Raw genomic sequence first — 21,861 nt, 5'->3', positions numbered from 1 at the left:
TCTAAGTGTTGAAAGCAGTCTGTACCACAAGGTTTTGGTTCTGATTGATTACTTGCCTAAACACTAATCTCATGATTTGAAATTTTGGCTATGTTTAATATGGATAGTGGAGCAGTATGTATTCATTGAACACTTTAAAAGGTACACCGTGCAAGTACTGAGTTGGACCCTTTTTGCCTTCAGAACTTTTTCCCAGAATTTCTTTGTGGCATAGATTCAACAATGCACTGGACACCTTCTTTTATCATAAAGGCATGGAGATGGGCAATCCTCAGATAGGTTGTAATGTATAAATGATACTCAGTTGGTAGGTGCCCAAAGCATGCCAATAAAATACCCCACACCATCACACCACCAACACCCGCATCAACGATTGCTACAAGGCCGTTGTGCCTGAAATCTGCTGGAGCCATTCTTCCAGTTTTAGGGTTACAGGTCCTAACGATCCTATTACCTTCCACTTCTGCACCAGTTGTTCCTTCAGTTCCTGGTACTTCCCCTGGTTTCTGATGTTGGTGTTTGCTGGGGTTGCCACATCTATCTCAAACAGTCTTCTGCTCCTTGTCAACCACCATTATTATGGTTGGTTGGCCAGCAGCTGCTTTTCTGTCTGGAAGCTGAAGTCCTAAAAGACCTTAGCCCTGTAGTTCTTTACCATCTATGTTTGCATCTTTCATCGGGACTTGCAGTAAACTATATCAGCCACTTGGTTGTACTTCTTAGTATATGCTGTCATTTCTTGATCTTACATCCTGCTACAATGTGTTGGGTATTTCCCTGGGCATCTTTGCACAGTCTATAACTTGGGCCAGGTCTTTTGAGGTGGCCCTTTCTAGTTTCTAATAGGATTTCTTTATGTCAAGCACTTCGTTTGTCTGTCTATGGTTCCTCCTGTGGAGGGGCTTGGTCATCCATGATAGTTCTCCTCCTGTTCCACATTACCCTCCCTCTTCAGCTGGCTCAGGCACTCCTAAAGCAGCTTTTTCTGCTGTTCCAAGATCAGCTGGATGAGGTGGCCAGGGTGAGGAAAAAGCATCTCTGTGAGTTGAAGTAAAAACATGCAAACTCCAGACAGATTTTGCATGTTTTCAAATCACATATACAGAAATCATACACCTGAATGTCCCAGCTGACCAGCACATTTGAATCTGGAACACTGTAGAGCTCAGAGGACATGTTTAGTTGACCAGTTGTGAGTTCTTTTTCACAGTAAACCACCTTTATGTTGTTTTTGGTCAATTCTATCAATTGTTATATTTCTGTTTCAAAAATATTAATTATAGTTGCTTTATAAAACAGACATATATGCTAGTATAGATCTTAATGCATGGTTGTCATGATTTTTTGTCAGAATGTTTGCTCATTTAGTTGGGGTTACAATGCTTCATTTGTGGGGTGAAGGGTGGGGGCGTTTTTTAATTGATGTATATTTAAATGTAAAAATAAAATAAAGTAATGTTAGAAATAGATTTCACATTTTCATTCATATTCACGTTTCATTACACAATTCAGGAGTATTTCAATACGTGACAAACAAACCTGCCATTTAACGAACATTAAAGGCACGTTTATGATCTCTAAAGCATTAATAAATTACTTATTAACATCCATTAAGTAACTGGGTTCAACTGATAAAGCTTATGTGAAGGATGCCTTATTAGAACATGTTCAATGCGAGAAGAGACTCTCTGCTTTGAGAAAAAAAACAAGTTTTCTATTAGTTATTTTGTCATGTGACCTGAAAATGCAACTTTAGGGTCAGCTTTCAGCGACTGTTGACGTTAATTCACCGGTTGAGACGGCACTTTAAAGTCCCTGGCACTGACTGACCACGCCATTACAGAACAAACCTTTTTAAACAACTGATAGTGAGACAAAGGAGGCTGCAGCATACTTTCTGTGGGCGATATGAGCAAACAGTTAATGACGTTTACTCAAGATTACACGGGGCTCACCACCAAAGGAGTCTGTCTTGGAAAGAGAAAGAACCAGCAGAAAAGAGAAATACGCCAAAGAACAAAAGGAAGGCAATTCAATGCTTCGGTCATTTAGTCTACATTGTTGTTTGTCTGTTTGTTGGGTGTGTCAGAGGAGTGGAGGAATGCTATGGTTAGAAGTGAATAATTTGTCCAGGCCTTGAATGACACATACAGGCACAACTCTGACTGACTCACACAAAAGCATGTGATGAAAGCATTTCATGAATAAATCATAATTTAAGAAGAATAAAAATTTCTCAAACAGTATCACTCATCATGTAATGCAATAAGTCAGTGTGACACCAAAGAATACTTACTTGGATCATGCTGATTGCGCTTAGAGCAAAAAAAACGTCAGTCAAAGTCTTAGGCTGAGAGTAAATGACAGAAAAATTATGTTACTTTAGGTAGACTTGTTTTTCCAGAGCCTAAACATTGTACTTAAGTAATCTATGTCCCCTTCTAGCAGATGGGATCGGTTTACTAAAATCACAGACTGAGTAAGATAAGATAAGATAAGATAGAACTTTATTAATCCCTCGGGTGGGTTCCTCTGGGAAATTCGACTTCCAAAAAAAGCACAGCAACGACCGAAGTTACAGTTACAGAACTGTTATATATATATATACACACACACACACACACACACACACACACACATATATAAATACAGAGACAAATATAAATAAAATATACAAAGGGGATAAATAGAATAAATAGGAATAAAAAATAAAAATACAAGTGAATTGCACATTTCAAGTATTGAGTCTATTGCACTGTTGACTATTTACAAAAAGTATTGCACAAGGTATTGTACAGTGAGGTGCAGAGGCACTACAGCTTAGTTGTTCCCCCCTCCTTTGTCCTCCTGTTTCCCCTCCCTCTCCCCTCCAGAGAGGAGTAGTCAAACAAATAAGTATTCATAGAAGCCAGGTGAAAAAAACAAACAAAAATAAAAAGTAAAAAAACAATCCTATTTCTCAGAAATGCACTGAAATACAAGTAGAGACTAAAATTCATTGAAGAGTACATAAGAAATGTCTAAAACAATATATAAATGTGCTAATGCAGATTTTTTGTTTTTGTCAAGTTCTAAACACAGCATGGACACCTGCATAAAATATGAAGACCTAAGGAAATCTGGTACTCATTTACACAGTGAGAGTGTAAAAGTGGCATTCCTTTGGAGTCATACTAAATTTTAGTTAAAAAACAAACAGTGATGGGAATAAAGAGTCAGTTGTATTTGAGGACTGGTAACAAATTGTCCATTCTAACTCTAACCTTATCAGCTCCTTTATGCATTTGGACATTGCAAAACATTGCACACCAAAAAAAAAAAAAAAGAAGAAGCCAAAAATATAGGCATTTTTGCCTATTACTTTATTGGTTATACAACTAGACATTTTTGTTATGTGAGTGAATGGACCATTGAAAGGTGTTTCAGAGAAAGTGTGCATGAAAGGTAAAAAAAAAATTGATGCTTAATCTAAGTTATTGATTTGAAAACCTAACTTGAACCACATGCTCCAGCAGTGCATGTATATCTAAAGGGTTTGGCTGTAAAGGTTAACTGAAGTTCCCACACCATTAAAGGACTAAAGTTTAGTGTCTAATTTCCTTTCATGTCCCCAACAAACAGAGCCAGATGGCTGTCTCTTCCGCCCAGATACGTCTGCAGCCGTACTGTAAAAAGCACCACAACAACTGCAGCTGATTCCTCCCCGAACGTGTAATTTTCTCATTTAGCTCACAAGCGTTTGGCCCGACACCAATTAGCACAGGGCCCTGACCTCGGATGTCTGTACCAGGAGACATGGCGCTCAACGACGCACCACGTGGCGTGCCTCAATCAGCCACTTGCACCCTCTTTTCTATTTTGCAGCCATCAAATCATTGCTATATACATAATTCATACACCTCAGATTTGGAGGTTTATTATAACCCCTCTTTTACTCTGAGGGTATGATTATATGTCAGCTTCAACTTTATAAAAATAGGAGAAAAGGGCTGTCTTTCTCTCTCATCTACATCTACATCTACATCATTTTGCATAGAGTTACATGTTGTTGCAGTTTGTGATATCAAGTAAGTTTTGTCATTTCTGCATCTCTGGCTATTACACACTAGTGATAGTGAATGTTAATGTGTGTGCTCTTGAAAATAATATTTCGTCTGGCTATGTTATGCAATACCAAATCTCGCCATAGGGGGGTGGGGTCATACCAGAGTGCTAGTGCTGTCACCCATGCCCTCTTAATATTGAGAGAGCCATGAATGTCAAAGGGGAGGGTGTAATTGGTTTCAGGGATATCTAAATGTAATGGGTCGATTTATAATATGAAATTTTGATAACTGTCGAGAACCAGGAGGCAGATCCTGTGTTTTCTTGTTCAGGTATATGATGGAGACGAGTGTGAGGAAAGTATCATTATAATGTTCTGTATTAACTTGTAATTCTAAAAAATTAGAGCTTTCATCCTGGGAAGCTTCATGCAGGACTATAAATAGTAAGTAATACATGTGAAATGTAACTGTGGTGTGACATTAGAGTGCACTGAGCTCATTAGATTGGAGTAAATTAAGTTGTTATTAACCTCTTGAGTTCATCTTATTTGAAAAATGTTCATTTTTGTGGAATCACGCTGTATTCGATTAGCATCCTGCTATATTTATTTTCGAATAATTAAGGGACGTTTGCACTGGTTTCTGCAAGCTTGTGATGTATGTTGGTGCGAACAAGTGTTTCCGTATGTAAATGTATACATGTGAGCATATGCGAGTCCATTTGCACATGTGTGCATGCACATGTGTAAGTGTGCAGCATGCACATGTCTCTCCTCCTTGACGTTGTCTGTGCACCCCACCAGGCAGCTCTTGGCCTCCTCCTTTCATTGCTAAGAAACCATCCATTCTGTGTGAGTAATCAGAGCTGTGCCTCCAGGAGCCCAGCCAAGCCTCTCATCCTTGGGCTGCTCAAGAGCTGCTTTAATTAACCATCATACCACAGATGGGATCGATTTTTCCCCCGCCCCCCCCCTCCACCCCCTCTATCTCACCCTTTCTCTATGCCTCTCTCGCTCCCTCTCTCTTGTTGCCTCTCTCTCTCTCTCTTGCCCTTCTATCTCTGCTGCTTCTTTCCTCCACCCTACTCTCCCATACACAAGCCCCATAATTGCACTGGAACGGTGCCAGCCGCCAGTCAGGCCCCAGACTACAGGCCTCTCCTCCCTCTCTGTTCTCCTCCTCAGCCCCTGGCCTCACCTGCTCAATACCTTATTAGTGTCGGGATCTGTAGAGAGTCATTGCGGATTAACTAAAGAGATGTGAGATTGATTTCTGCCCCTGCAGATAAAATTGAAGTTTTCTTCATGTGTGTGCACATGAGCACAAGTGTGTGTATGTGTGCGTCTGTGTGCGCGTGGGTATGTGTCAACGAGGGATGGAGGCTGAAAAAGAAAAATAAGAGTAGGAAAGATGGTTCTTTTTTTTAAACAAAAGACAAAGCCTGGCTCTTTTAGGCTACAGCCTTGTGTGAATATATTGGATCCATGTGCATGTTGTGTGTGTTTGTGCATTACTCTCTCTTCAGTATGTATGAGGGTTTTTGAAATGAGGGTTTGCTAATTTGCTATTGGAAGACCCACTTGAGCCTCTACCTCTCACACAACAAATTAATCCCCCCTCTTGCTTTACCTTCATTGGTTTTCATGTGGCGCTATGACGGCACTACGCAGACCCATATCCCTCCTGTGTTACAGTGTATTCGTGAAAGAGCTTCTCCATCCATACACGTGACCACAACCATAGGGAAAAAAACCCATACATGCACACCCACCTCCATGACAAATCTGAAAGTCCAATCTCTGATTCTAATCTTCCGGAGGAATAGTCACCAGAAATACCCTATTCTTGTACGTATGTTCAGGTAAATAGCGCCCTATTGATTATTCATGGTTCAGGGATGGCTATAAATGTGTCAACGAGGTCTCAGAGGAAGGCAGTTGGGTGAGAGATTAACATCTATTTCAGAGATAGGTGAATTTGTAGTGGAGGAGAGGTGGGTGGGGGTGGTCGCAGGCAGATTGTGTGTGAGCGGGGAGTTGCAGGAGGTTGGGGCTGGAGCGAGGTGGAGGGTTGTCTCCTCAGGATTGTGCTGTAATCACAGGCCTCCGTCTACATGGCACATCTCAAGAGTGGTGTCAGCTGGGCTCTCTTCTGTTTGCTAATAGCAGGGGGTCAGGCCTCGCTCACAAAGAGGTGCGTTTGATCCCCAGGTATGGGACACAGAGGGAAGAAGATGACACTACTGAATACTAACAGGTTGTGCTACATGCCTGCTTATCTTTTGTATAATGTGTGTGTGAGTGTGTGTGTGTGTGTTTGACGTCCTAATGGTATGTGCTTTGCAAAGAGATTAGTGGGTGTAAAGGTTGAAATATGAGCTTGTTTCAAATAAACCACCCAAACCAAAAACAAGAAAAACAGAAGAAATCATATAGGGTCTAAGTGACACATACTAAGACCTACATTATTAGTTCTTATACTGGTATTAGATATATGCACAGCAATAATAATATAAGAATGCATAACATAAAAGAGAGACTATTTTAACTAGCCTTGAGAAGCCAAAGAAACTTTCCAAACAAACTAGCCCTGTTCTTGTTGTTTGATGGCAGGTGCATTGCCTTTGTGTGTTACAGCTGCTGATTTGTAGTGCGGTGTTTGTGCGTTTGTATAGAAGCCGTTGCGGTGGCGGTTGTGTAGCAGTTCACGGGTTCCAGGGCCCAGCTGCCAGAGTGAGGCAGAAGAGTCAGACATCATTGTGGTGTGATTTCCTCCTCTCCTTGCAGATGGAGTGTTTTTGTCAGAGCGAGGGCCACAGTGATTGCCTCTTCGCCACCGGTGTCAGCCCAGGATAATACTGCAGCCGTCCCCCCAGGAACAAAACAGGATCAGCACAATCCATTTTCTTTTTCACGGCCAAAATGGAATAATTTCAAAGAGACAATTCTTGGTAGTCTCCAAAGCCCAGGAAAAATCAAAAGACAACCATTATGGCAAAAACTGTGAAAGAGGTGTCCCACCTTTCTCCTTGGCTCTGCCAAATACGATGCCCAGCTCTAACTAACAAGCACGGCTACAGATAGACAATGAAAGTGGATTGAAGAGCAAAGCTAGCAATCTCACAAAACGCAGCACTAAAGCGACACATGACAGATTCATGCACAGAGACTACAGATGAAGAAGCAGCAAGTGCAGTCCCCAGCATGGCCCCTTACATTAGATACCACACTCAGATCTTTATATTTAAAATATTGTGGTTTTATCTTTGAGTCCATACATCTGCAGCAATCTGAGTTCTATGGCAACCTGCCCTTTACAATCCTAATGACACTTCAGCAAAGTGTGGTGGCTGAGAGAGGGCGGGAGCCGGGAGGCTTTCCCTCAGAAAGAGCTGAGAGCATCTTATTGGAAAAAGGGGCTAAGAGTGTTGTTGTTGTGATGCCTGACTCCATATTCTTGGGTCATAGATATTCAAGAAGCGCTCCTCCCTTTCCATTTTCTCTTCCTGTTGCCATAGCACATCAGTCGGGACATGCAGTCCTATACTCAGCCACCTGCAAATGAATATCCGTGCAGAGATGGCAGTGTGACGGGGCTTGAGCATGATGGTTTTATGTTTAATAAAGATGGGGACATGCTGGAAAACTCTCCTGAAAGTGATTTTTTCTGCACATTATGGTGCAACAGAAATAATCAAAAGTGTCTTATCCACACTTTTTTTTGTGCATTTAAGAAAAATAACTCTTCACACATTTCTCAAGAACTTGGCATGACACATCTCAGGTTTAAAGCTCTGCTATGCACAGGTGCTTGAAGGACAATATCGGAGTAGTAGTCTATTATTGTACAGTGTGAATGAATGAAGAGTGATTGAGTGCAGTACTCCACGCCACCTATATAAAGCAGAAGTATTGCAATGTGAGGGCCAGAGAGAGGGAGAGAGAGAGAGAGAGAGTATGAGAGAGCTCTAGAGGCCTAAATGGGGCAAAGGGAAGTGGAAGTGTCCAGTAGGGGGTCTGCTGCTGTGGGAAGAGAGGGAAGGTGGGGGAGGAGGGCTTGCTCTATGCAGTGCCTGGGCCAATGCATGAGGGTTTGTGGCTAAGTGTCTCATCAGCATCCAGCTCAGGTGCTGCCAGGACCCACGCACTAACTATGCCCTGACTTGATTGTAATTGCCTGAATTCAACTCCCGCTGCTCCCTCCTGGCAATATCACAGGCACATTTAACTCCAGAGAGCCTGGGGACTGTGCAGCAGGGCCACAGAGAGCAGCTGACTGCCTCTTGTTGAAGCCTGTGGGCTACAGGGGGATCCTCTCTTGTGCTGTCTGCTTTGTGGGGGAGGGTCACAGGTGCATGCACTCTCTTTATCTGGGTGTTTATGAACATGAAACAAATGCGTCTGGATTGGATATAACCTGAGAGTGATGGTATTTGCTGTGTTTTTCATGTTGCTTAAAGAGAGTGAAATTTTGCCACCGGCGTCCCGGGCCACCAAAAACCTCTACATGTACATGCAAAATGTGTGCTAGTAGCAAGCACTAGTCATGAAATTTGAATTATCTGTGTGGTTTCAGAGCTATGAGAACCATAAATTATTTAACATTATCTTTAAAATTTCCACACAATCAAACGGCAGAACACTCCCTGTTCCTGTCAGCCTGTGTTTATCATGTCCAATTCAAAACCAAAGTATACACTTGATTGCTTCATTTTGCCACCCACAATATTTTTATTTTACACACAGTTGTGATGCTGCATACTGTAGTTATGCTAATGTTTTGTGGGTTGAAAATCACTCAACAGAAACAGTGAGATGGAAAAGAAAAAAAAGCCCAGACCACCATCAACAATGTAGCATTAAGTCCATTGGGACTCTCTCCTAAAATGCATCTGAATTTGGTTCCAAATCTATAGTTATAGAAAACTGAAGCTGCGAGCATTTGAGCCCCCTTTGTGACATTTGCGACTGACAAGGGCATGGATAAAGTACTTCCCCCTTACGGCGACAAAAGCCCATATTCAAACACAACATCTAAAATTACAAGAAAAAATAGATTTTCCAGTGGTAATGCGTAATCTATGTTTCCTAATCGCCCAGCTTTGAAAACTGCAGCAGGGTTAACTTAAAAAAGTTAGCCTGTGGCGCTCCTCATCCTGTGATAATAGGCCTGTCTGTAATGAAGAACAGGCTTGTTGCCAACAGGTGGTCTCTTTAAAAGACCAGAGCCACAGCACTCAGGATGGGGAAAAAACTGCCATGGCAAAATGTGTCAGAATCTAATGTTCTGCAGAGTGAAAAGCCTGTTTTCTGTCTTTTGTTCCCAGCTAGAGATTCAGCCTTGTTCCTCATTGTTCAGGGCACAAACGAGCAACAGTCTTTTTTGACACTGAGCCACAGATGAATAAAGACTGGAGCTGACTAGTCACAGGAAAGAGCTTTCTTTTTGGAGGGCTTGGAGCCCATTAGGAGTTTGTGAGATATGAATGGATATGAATCCTCTCCTTCGACCCCACAAAAAATACTGGACCCACGGAAGACAAGGAACACCTCTGTGTCTTTTTACTGAGGTTCCCAAGGACATTTCAAGACATCTGGCAGAGGAAGGACTGATTGACAGCCAGGAATTACATAGAGTCAAAAAGGAAGTGGCTCTTTGTTCATTTGGAAGGGTACAGGTACACTATGCCTACACAGACATAGAGCACCAACCACTGACACTAGTGTTGACATATTGACTTTGTGTTCTTGATATAAGCAGTAGGAAAGAGGAGAGGTAATTGCCATGATTTGAAACTGCATTACTGTGATATAAACTTTACATTTTTGTTAGATCCACCGTAGGAAGCTGCATGCATAATGTGCCAATGAATAAATCAGACAGGATAAAGATAATGAGATATTTAGGAAGCCACTTCACGTAGACGCTAGATAGCGTATTTGGCTCAATGGGCAGATGATGGGTGGATCCCAGAGAAAGCAGCCCACAAAATACGAGCTTTTGTCCAACTCCATAATCCATTTGTTACACTCAGACCAATTTGTCCTCATTAACCCTCATAAGGGGACTGTGTTTGAGACAAAAGCTCCAGAGGAACAATGAGAATACCCCCGGCCTCCCCGCGTCCACATCGCCACAGCTCAAGTGCTCCCCTTCCCAGCACATTGTGGCCCCTTGTTGCCTAGAAGGTTCCAGTCTATGAGCAAGAGATGGACAGACCCCAACAAGCGGGGTTCACCTGAAAGAAGGGGTGAAAAGAAATTTCCCCATTTCCGCGTTAGAATGAAATATCTTCCGAAAAACACAATGCGACGTCTGCCGTTGTATTCAGGTCACTCCATCAATCAACTCTGAAATAAATCTTGACAAGATGTACAAAGAGCAACTGGAGAGAAAAGGAAGGGGAGTTACAGTAATTTCCCAAGACGTGAGAAAGTTGTTTTTCTGGACTTGTCAGTTTGTCACACCTGCTGCAAAAATTATTTTGAAAATGACATTGCTATTTTTATTCAGTTAGAAGAAGAAGAATTTCTGTCCTGTGGCTCTGAAAAATAGACTGTGCCTGGGTCTGCTAGCCATGAATTCAAGCTGCTGGTTTTTATAACATATATACAATATTATAATATAGAATTTTAAAAAAATGTTTTCGATCAATCTGTTGAGTTTTCGTTTTAAAAACAATTAATTGAGTGCTTTTCTCGCCTCTAAACTGGGCTCATTCACTTCACAGTATTAAAACCCAGCTAATTTGAATGTTTATGACACTTCATATTTGCACTAAATTTAAGAGGACATTATTGCACATTTTATATAATTACATTTAATGGACAGGTCTTGTTAGTACTTACATTTATTTATTTATTTCATGACATCAACTCTCCAAGATAATATACAATGCCCCTTCCTCGATGGAAACATATTACGTATACTTAATAAACACAAATTTATTATAACACACAATGACAGGCAACAGATGATTTATCTACATGACAAAATAACTTTTTCAAGTTATGTGGTGAACTCTTATTTAAAAATAAAATATAAAGTATAGCAGTATAACGTTTCAGAAACCAGTGATTCCTGATGTTTTTGGCACGAGAAAAAAGAAGAAGCATGTTTTAAGTATCTCTGAATTGATGCGAGTTCTTCTAAAGTCAAATTTTCCTTATAAATATTTAAAGTTTGCAGATTATCATCTCGACCAACTGTGGCCGTAGTGTGTTAAAAACAGTGCCATTTCTAATACCAATTAATACTTATGGGGGTAAAAGTTAAGTATTTTTTTTCCTTTTGATAAATTTGCTGCTCAAAAATACGACTTTAAATGCAGAAATCTGTGTAACAAATACTTGTGTTAGTATTTTTCTTAAGCTTCTATATACATCCTCTTCTACTGAAGCAGTTTCAAGATAAAGCAACAGCCCTTCAGATTTGCTGATAGCTGGAAAAAAAGAAATCATAATTACAGCTTCACTCACTAGCGAAGTTAAAGCTCTATGCAAAAGCCTTTTATGAACATGTCACAGTGTCAAACGCAGCAGCATCCCATTTAATGCTGGTTTGTTGGGTCTCCAATATGTTTCCCAAACAGAGTTGCAGTAATCAGGTCATTTGTTATAATGACAACCATTAGGGGTGATCATCGTCACACAGCAGTCAGGCAGATAAATCAGGTGCACTCTCCCTCCTTTCTCTGATTCATCTCGACTAGACACACACACACACACACACTGTCATGCATAAACGCACACACTTGCCTTCCTATCATTAGGGTGTGAAAATGAAAATGTCAAAGATCCAATATACATGCATTCTATAATGTTAAATTTAAAAGAGTATTTTAGGTTATGTGTTATCTATTTGAGCTGAAATTTAAAAACCACTGATTATTCATAAAGTTATAATACAAGCAAAAATACACTGAGTATAAGGCTGGATACTATGTTGACATTTGGTTTCATTTACAGAACAAATTATTCACAGTGAAAATGTTTTTTGATCAATCTGATTAATATTATTTGCACTACTAATTTCTACCTATAAAAGTCACAAACTGCATTTAGCTTAAATTTTAGATTTAACTAATATAGTAATAGCTGTGATTAAACCACGAGTCAGGGTTTTCATGGAGGAAAATATAGATTTATTTACAGAAAATTTACATTTCATTTAACTGTTATAGCAGTACATGATTTCCATCCAATATCATCAAATGTCATATGAAGAGTTTTTGGGAGTTTTTAATGACACAGACGATGAGAATGCTGCTAATGAGTAGCTGAGAGTTGGAGGAAAAGAAAATGATGACACACTGTGAATGCTTGAGCAACTGAACTCGAGTATTTGTTTGTGCTTATGAATATATCACAATGTACAATCTGTTCCAAATTCAGGCCCAAACTCAGTCGCCCTCTTCAGCAGAGCTGCTTTCACTGCGCTTATCTTCTCATCCAGCTCTGTCAGGCTGCAGGACTGAAGGACAAAGAAAGAAAAAAAATGATCAGCTCACTTAATATAGGTTAACCTCCACTTACAAAGTACTGCGAGAGGAAAGGAAACACAACAAACCTGAGCAGAGGACGTCTTTTGTCGTTTGTGCAGGTGACTCTACAAAACAAGCACACAAATACACATAAGACCTTCTTAATTAGGGCAATTTTTAAACAAGCTTTGAGAAGCATACTGAGGTGCTCATCTGTGCTCCTTCCTACTTTGCCCTCTCAAGGACAGAAAAAAGTATTATCCCAGAAAGGAATACAACGCAGTAGAAAAGGGGAATACACAAAGCCGAGGATAAGGAAAAGCTCCATTTTAATCTAAAACATTTTTGTGTCCTTATTGGATGCTTTTACAATAAATAGGTAAACAATAAACACTGGGAGACAGATAAAGGTGGCCTCACCTAACAAGACCATCAAAAATGAATAGAAAACTTCATGTATGTGAGACTGTGTAAGCTTCTGTACCTTTAGTTCTAATTTTCAAACACGGTCAAATTTTTTATTGATATGTTGCTGTCTAATTTTGTTAGGAAGCCTCCATTAATAATCAGCATTTAAACGCTGTCCCTGGAATCATGGGCCAACTGTGTACAGCTTTTTGGAAAACACCAAACTAATGCAAAAAAAGGGAGGGCTGGGTTGGAGGGGCGGGGGCGAACTTGGAATATAAAAGACCCCCATCCTCATCAGTTTATTCAAAGACACTCAACAACTCTTGCTCAGCTCACACAAACATGCAGTGAGTCAAAAGCAGATGGAGAGCAGCATACTCACAGAAGCAGCATGCTGTGCTGAGAAATACCAGGATGAAGAGACATGTAGCATCTCAAGTACACTTAGATAACTAACACACTGGACAGACTCCTTCAGCTTGGGAAATCAGAGTCTGTGTGACTGCTGATGTCTGACAGGTTGAATAGAAAGACCAATAAATTACCTACTGTCATCTTTTGAGTCAGCGTCATCTCAATAGCAATGAACAGTTGTCAATTCTGAGATTCATCCGTCTGCCCTCACCTAAACGTTTACGTAAATCTAACCAAAGGCACTGCAGTTCTGATTTAAATCAGCTTAAGTGTTACTTGAAGAGTGAAACGTGTTGAAGTATCAAAGCATAACAGAAGAAATTCCATTCTCATAACCCACAAACTCCTTTCAGTAAGTAGATATCACTCTGAAATGATTTTTCCTACAGCAAACCAATACTCTCCATGCCAATTTAGGCATCATACACAACTGAGCTGACAGTGCGCAAAATGGAGAAACCAAAATTCTAACTAAACTAAAGCCTTCTTACCAATGCAGTATGGATCTTTTGTCTTTCTCCGATACGAAAAGGGTGCCATCTGTCGTGAATTGAACCTCAAACTAGCATCCTGATCACAACCAGAGCCTCAATACTCAAAAGTCATTAAGAAGTGCAAACTAGTTGCAATTCCATTTGGAAATGGAAGCAAAGTTGTTTTCAGTTCCAATGCGACAACATAAAAGCACTTCAAAACAAAATGGAGAAGGAGCAGACTGTCGTGTTCAACAATTTCCAAATTCTCTATGATTACTATGACTTGAATAAGGGAAAAAAAAAATCACTGACAACAGGTTTGGGGGGGGGGGGGGGGAACCCCACACATACACACACTAAAACTCTAATCAGAGCAGGACGCATGATTTATATGCTCCACATTAACACGCCTGTAAACTTCAGTCTCACGAGGGCCCAGAGAGTCTTTTGTGTGAACAGTGAGGTTTGCCTTCATGGTTAGTTTCTTTCAGTCAGGCTCCTCAGGTGAAATGCAGCACCTGCTTACTGTATGAATCGCAGCAGACAGGCTGGCAATAGCTGGAAATAAACTGGCTTAAAACTGACACAAATTGTGCAACTCGTAGAATTTCATTAAGACATATGGCAATTAAACTACATTCAGTGCCTTAAAATAAATTCTCATTCCTCTTTCAAACATGCATGACCTCTGCCATAAATAACTATTAACGCCTTTGATGTATCTGTATTTGTATTTTGAAGCCAGAGGACTCACTGTGGATTGAAAGTACTCAGGCGAGAGTCCCTCCAACTCGAGTATACGATCCTCCAACTTCTTGAGTCGCTGGTAGACACTCAATGGAACTGGACCCACTGAGGAGTAAAACACTTGTTGAACAGTTTGAAAATTGAAATTTAGAGTAGGAGCAAACAAAGAATGACTGATAACAACAGATAAACCAAATAATAGATCAGTTTATAAATAAAGGCTTACTATAAGTAAAAAATACAGTGCCAATAAAAGGTGTCATGTAATTGCTGAGTTAAATATATTGTACAATGTTATATACAAGACAAAGATCATTTGAGCCTCACAATAACTTCCTGTCTCTCACCTGCTGCAAGTTTGAGGTGAGCTTCGATGTTGTTGAGTCGTTCCTCTATGGCTGCATTTCCACAGTCTCTCGTCAATGGCCCCCTCTGTTTATCCCCAGCCTCTGCTTGGTCTCCCCCACTACGGGTCTGGGGTCCGTAAGTGTTTACCACTCGTGTGACTGCCCAGCCAAGAAACAAACACAGAAGATACAACTCGGTCCTAAACAGATTCTAGTAAACAACATGTTTTAGTTTGATTACACAAATGATAGTTTAAAAAAAAAGCTGTTAAAAATTCTGACATTTTCTTACCTTTTACGTGGCTTTTAAAACCCGGGTAAGGAGTGAATACGGCATCTGTTCTGGCACAGCTGTTTTCTACAGATGATCACATTTAATATAAATTGCAATTAGAATTACCAAATGCAATTAAACATGATTACCAAAAGCTGTATATGTATATCACACCTGAATAACAACTACTCCTGATTTCTGTTACTGGTGTCTCACACAGGCTTTGAATTTAAAAAAGGTTCTTCTGTCTCGTGTTTTTCTGGACTAAGCGGGTTGTGTTTTGAGGCCGAGTGTGTTAGCTACTTCAGCCCCACTCTTGGAGCAGTTCAGCCTGACCTCTCGCCTGTGGAAATCAGCTCTCTCCCAAACATTGGCAATCTGTGTGCAGGCACCCTCTCCACCCCCCCACCTCTCTCCCATTCTCACCCTGATTGCAGTCGATCACGTTGCAAAACTCGCGTACATTGTTTTCATTGATCTCCATCTGTTTGCGTTCCATAAATGCAGATATTCTTCGCTCAATCTAGGGTTACAATGAAGACAACATAATAAGATACAATGGATTGATGAGGTGGCAAGAATGCTATGTTTTTGACTATTTAACGATAATGATGTGGGACAAATAGGGTGCGGCAATTTACATTTCAGAAATTTCCAGGTAGCCAAAAAAGTTGAACTGCTTGCCATCATCACATGATGGAATATGAATACTGTTTGCTTGGCTACCAAAATAAATGCACAACAGAATGGGGCCTCTTGTCCTTCATCCACATGCAATCTCAGAGTAATGAGCATCCACTTCATAATCCATCAAGGACCTGGCCCTCTCTCAAAACCCTCCAGCAATGTGGTCTGTTCTACCCCACCGCAGCACTAAAGGACCCCTTATTCTCTACCGAACTCAGCTTATCAGGTCTCCATCAAGCATTTGCTTTGCTGCGGCACGTCATGTGCACATCCTCTGGAGCAATTACTTATGATTATTCATTTGCTTGACAGAGTGTAAAGAGGGCTCTAAAATTTCACTGCCAGAACAGCTGACAGATCTGCTGACAGCGACCAACCTCTGACTTCCCAGCTCGGATCTGAACCATGACATCATCAGCCGCCGTCTTGCTCTCTGTAGCCCCGGAGCTGTGCGAATGGTGCTCAGACTGCGTGGCCGTCTGTGCACTGCTTGAAGATGAGATGACAGCATCTTCTGATGTGTTCTTTAAAGAGGATGCATCAGCATCCAACAACGCCTTTAGGCTTTCTGAAACAGCCTAAATAAACAGCAGGCCAGAAAGAAGAATATTAGATGTAATTATTTAAAGCTCTGAAGAATAATCGAAAATTTAAAATTCAGATATTGTTAATTCGAATCTACTTTTATTTCCTTGCAATGATAACACAATAAAAAGCTGCATAATAATCTATGTCAGCTCTTGAAAATCCTCTAAAGTTTTTACCTGTAATTTAGCGATATGTCCTTGTAATGAGCTGTAAACATGAGCAGGTGGAGATGATTGAAGATTCACAGCGCTGGGGTTGACATCTATTTTCAAAGCAGCATCCCCAAATTTCAGCTTAATTTCAGGAAAGACAACGTATGGATGTTACTGTGAATCAGCATTTAACATGCAATTGCATGCCAACAGGACAATATATATACATTTGTCTCATATATGCAAGTTACAATTGATTGATGTGAAAGTACATAAACTATTTTTGATAATTAACTGGGTAATTATTATTGATTTGTTACTGTTCAAGAAAAAGCATTTGGTGGTATCAGCTTCAATTTAATGTAAAATAAAGGATTATTTTCCTCTTGTTTTCAGCTGTTTTTTGTCACTGTAAAATTAATATATTTGGCTGATTATTGCAATGGTGGTCAATCAATACATAATTAAAAATAAGATTATCCCAGACTTAGGAAAATAATGAACTTCTATAGATTCATAAAGCGGGTGAAAGGCGATGGTTTTATTTTTTATTCAATGCATATTTTATTTGTGCTTTACCACACAAATAGCAGGGCTTGAGATCATTTACTGCATGTATGGAATAAAGAGGTTTATTTAGATGTGTATTCAATCCAATACGAGAAGCACGGCAACAGGGATAATGACATGAAACATTGCTGTTACTGATGAAACAGAATGCCTAGTTAAGCCCAGTCAAGGCACAAGCTCGATCTTGTATCTTAAATTACTTTCAAAACAACACTGAACCATTTAAAGCACAGTTACTTTGCAACAACCTACTTGTCAAAAAAAAGCACCACAGCGCTGTGTGAGTGACAATGAATGAACAGTGTGGGTCCGCTAAGCAGCCCTGCTAACACCACATTGCTAAAAACATTAGCATGCAGCCAGCTAACACCCCGGACTGAAAGGAGCGATGTCCGAAACAAGGCAGCTTAAACAATCCAAACAAACCTCTTCCCCGAAGTCTGCTAGCAGTTGCAGTAACGAATCCATACAGTCTGTATAGCTGGACATTTTACTGGAGTCACTGGGAGGAGCATGATTTCTACTTAGCTTCATTGCCTCCGCCATTGCTGTTCGACAAGCCGAAGAATACTGTGCGCTGATTGGTTCGAGTGCAGGCTTCTGCGTGTGCGCGCTTAACGAAGTCGAGGCTCCACACACGCATGCGTACACGCACACAACCGTAGTTGTGAGAATATTGATATTACTGCTAAAATACTAGTAATAATAAATGCTTAAATTAAATTCACTATTTTTACTGGGTTTTATTGTGCAAGTATTTCTGAAAGCTTTAAGGCATTTCTCTTTTTCAGTCTTTTAACAGATTGAAAGGAAATTGTTTACATAATTCTTAAAGTCAAGGATCAACTTTTAAAACTGCAATTACAATTAAGTATATATCAGTTTTCTGTAGATATAGATGTTAGATACTTAGATATTATCAGGCTCCATGATAGCAAATTGAAAAAACAAACAGCATAAAAAAACAAATAAAGTTATAAAATGTGAAATTTAAAAATCTTTGAACTGTTCTTCGACACAGGGTGGGTAAGATCATCTCTATATATACTGTATAGGAAAACTGATTTTATAAAACTTTGAAAAACCTGTTTTATAGCTTTATTTCCAAACATTTCATGCACATTTCATCTTTTACCCAATTGTTTCTACTTCTCTTCAGTCTGTTCCCATAAAATCCAAACTAAATATGCCTATTAATGACTATCATCAAATATAAAAGCCCTCTTCATGCATTAGTGACCCTGTGGTTTTATACAGTAATCTATTAGCAGTCAAGCAACATTTTATTGTTGCCTCTAGTCAAGTTAAGCTAATGTTGTAATGTCATACACTGGTAGACAGTTCTATTAACAATCAAGTATTATTTTAATATTAATAAAATAATTTTATGACTTGTGTTCTCTACCTGAAAACAAGCCTGTAAGTAGTGCCACATCTGGAGCATATTATTAAATGCCCAAAGATGTCCAGTCTCTGAACTTTCTCTTTTAACGCCTTTTAAAGCATGTTTTAAATCATTTATTCTCTGTCGTCTTATGGCATGTTTATCTGTCAAATTTTATTTTCACTATATGTTTAGAATGCCAGTTCTTATATATTTGTATGACCTGCAATTTTTATTACGTTTATTTTAAAACACTGTGATATATACAAAGCAGGCTCCCCGTCTACTGAACTCACTCAAATGTGCCGTTAACTGTATTCTCAGTCACTTACTTTTCAAACAGGCGAAAGAATGGTCACTCAATTATAAAGATATTGTCCCTCTGACCGCAGTGGACTGTGCAGCAGGGCATTGGGATGGGAACCTGGTTACAATGGCGTATTTTTTTGTGTTGAGTGACTGTGGGAAAATCTCCCTCCTCTATTCAGACATTTTCCCCTTCTTTTCATATAATGAGGAGAGAGACTGATGAAGGAAACAACAGAAAAAGAACAATTACAGGCAAAGAGAAGGCACAACCACTCAGAACTCAATAATGCTCTTTAGGAGGGTTAATCATTTTAGGAAGGGGTCTGAAGACAAGCCTTTTTACTTTAATTCATCTCTGAGGTGATATTTTCCCCCCCAAAACAGGAAGGAACTGTAACACTTGACATGGTTTGACATGCTGAGCTATTGCTGAATGTTCCCACACAGCAAGGCGCTCAGAAATTAAAAAACTGCTCATTTAATTTGGCTGGCTTCAGACCAAAGAGCTGTTTATTCTTCTAACGGGGAAGAGTTGTGATTTAAGGCATTTATATGAGCCATTAAAAAAAACATGATAGCCTACTTGAGCTCAATGTTTTTATATTTAGCTATATTTACATTTTGAAACCAAAACTAAGTATTACAGATATTCACAATCTTTAAATGTCACCTTTTCCTCTAATATGTTCCTACATCTTAAAAACAATTTTAGAGGATTAAAAAAACCAGTGGTTGAAAAAGTATTTACAAGTGCTACAGCCTAAAAATATTCCTTTACAAGTAAAAGTTCATGCACAACGGCCTTAGTCATTGTTGGCTTACACCGTGGGGTCATTATTACTGATGCATCAACATAAGTAGTACTGTATTTATCTAATTGGCTGAAAGTAAGGTACAGCAAACTGATTTAAATGCGCTAACTTGTTTCCAGAGAATGATTTGACCTCTGGTTTTTCTTGCTGTTATTAAATCATATTAATTGTAGATTCCTAACATAACATTACAATTTATAACCATTTATTAAGTATTTATGCACTGCTTGTAAATGCTAAAGCCATTATAGAGAATTGCTGAAAAGTGTTACAAGGATACCTTAATGGTTCTTTGTGCAACTTAATAAGATTTTTTTTCTTTGCTTTACAAGAATGTGTTCTTGGCAGGCAGAGGGAATTTGTGCTATACAGGAAATAAGGTGGTCCTAGTGTTAGAGGGAAGTGAGTGAAGAGGGATTGTTGCTGCCTCTTGCCTCAGTCACATCAGCCACCTGCAGGAAAGTAAAAAGGTCCGCTTTTGAGCCTGTCTGCTGCACGGTGGCAGATTATGTTGACAGAGCATGAGACGGAGTAAAGGCCAGACATGAGGATCAGGAGAAAGAGGCAGCACAATGTAAAGAGCGAAGTGGATTGCAGTAAGAAGGTTTTGTCTCATTTCCCCCAGAGAGGAATAATTAAAAGTATTCCTTTCTTGTGAGTTTGGGACCAAGCTTCCCACAGATCAGCTCATTACGTACTGCTTTTAAGTAATAAAAAGATATACGTGGAAACAAATGTAAATTTTGCAGAAAAAATGTTTTTAAAAAAAAGACTAGTCATGGTGCTGGATTTGAGAGTGACTTCAGTAGCTTTTTACAGATTTTTTCTGAACTGCTTTGGCACATTACTTGCAACACTTTTGGAATTCTCAGTTCTGAAGATGCATGCAAACATAAGCAGTATTTACATGTGCATGAACTGTAAAGGTAAAATGTTTATGTACTGTTGTCTTCTATGTCCACTCATATAGTGGAAATCTCTGGGCTGCCACTTTTGTCCACTTGGTCACAGATTCCCACTGAACTCCTAATCCTCCCTATGAAGTGTAACAGGGGAAGAACTGCTTTGTTTGGTAGACCCATCAACTGCAGTTCTCTTTCTATTTGCTGTTGTTTCTCATTGTTACACTGCCACACATCCTCGCTTGTCTCCCTATACTAACGCTATTGTCCCAGAAAAAGGTTTATTTGGGCTCCTACTAGTTCTTAAACTGTTGTAAATCTATATCTATATACAAGCATTTATACATATATAATTATATGGACTTTTACACGTGATGGCTTATACAAAGAAATAATGCTATTATATTTTGGAGAATAAAACTATTCAGTTGATAGAAACACTTTTTTTAAACACAAATACATTTTTTTATTCTTTACACTAGACAACTAGTCATTAGACTTTGCTTTTAGGTGCTTAGGAATCCTCCCACCGTCCCAAGCTTTACTTGTTAATTGGTGTGGATGTAAGAGTGTGTGGTTGTCTGTCTCTCTGCTGACCCTGTGATGGAGTGGTGACCTGCCGAGGATGTTCCCTGCCTCTATTCCCACTCACCCCAGGACCTAGAATTGTGTGATACCAACATGTTCGGGCTGGTGATACAGTATCAACTATTGACAATAGTACCATGTTTATCGGGTTTAAGTTTATGATTAGTGACATAGTTTAGAATGCAAGTCAATTACCATTACTGGCAACAAAAATAGGAAATTAGTAAATTCAATTTTTTTTTATTTGTATAGCACTTTTCAAGATAAATATCACAAAATACTTCACAATGAAAATAATAAAACATAAAAACATGTAGTCCACAGATCTCGAGCTCAAAAGGAGCTTGAAAGCACTGTCATGAAAGCTCTGTCTCCTTAGTTTTTTTTGTCTTGTGTGCTGCACAGCTAGCAGATCCTGATCACATGACCCCAGGGACCTGCAGGAGAAGTATGCATGCAAAGCCTCACTGATGTGCAAAATCTTAAAGCAGACTCTCAAGTTAACTGGGAGCTAGTGGAACTAAATTAGCAATAGTGACAGGTGGGAGGCGAGTGACTTGGAAGACTTATTCAAAAGTTTCGTGGCAGCATTCTGAACCACCTGCAAATGTTCGAAAGAGGTTTTGTTAAGACATGTAAACAATGAATATGAATAATCCAGATGTGATGAAA

At 39.6% G+C, this 21,861-nt stretch overlaps 1 protein-coding gene across 1 annotated transcript; it reads right to left on the bottom strand.

Moving 5' to 3' along the window:
* Nucleotides 1-12,166: 12,166 nt before the first annotated feature.
* On the bottom strand, nucleotides 12,167-17,782 carry mbip (MAP3K12 binding inhibitory protein 1). Its single transcript, XM_085442011.1, has 9 exons — nucleotides 17,621-17,782; nucleotides 16,649-16,765; nucleotides 16,262-16,462; nucleotides 15,624-15,720; nucleotides 15,216-15,281; nucleotides 14,924-15,082; nucleotides 14,584-14,681; nucleotides 12,615-12,653; nucleotides 12,167-12,518 (listed from the first exon to the last, which is right to left on the bottom strand). The coding sequence occupies exons 1-9, from the start codon at nucleotides 17,738-17,740 to the stop codon at nucleotides 12,411-12,413; spliced, it is 1,005 nt and encodes a 334-aa protein (XP_085298137.1). The 5' UTR covers nucleotides 17,741-17,782; the 3' UTR covers nucleotides 12,167-12,410.
* Nucleotides 17,783-21,861: the final 4,079 nt, after the last annotated feature.

Source organism: Copadichromis virginalis, linkage group LG19 (assembly GCF_057382275.1).
Source record: "Copadichromis virginalis isolate Kocher_CV1m ecotype Utaka linkage group LG19, C_Virginalis_male_GT1.1, whole genome shotgun sequence".
NCBI classification, from domain to species: Eukaryota; Metazoa; Chordata; class Actinopteri; order Cichliformes; family Cichlidae; genus Copadichromis; species Copadichromis virginalis.
The sequence above is the reverse complement of the archived record's forward strand: the minus strand, read 5'-3'. Positions and strand labels throughout refer to the sequence as shown.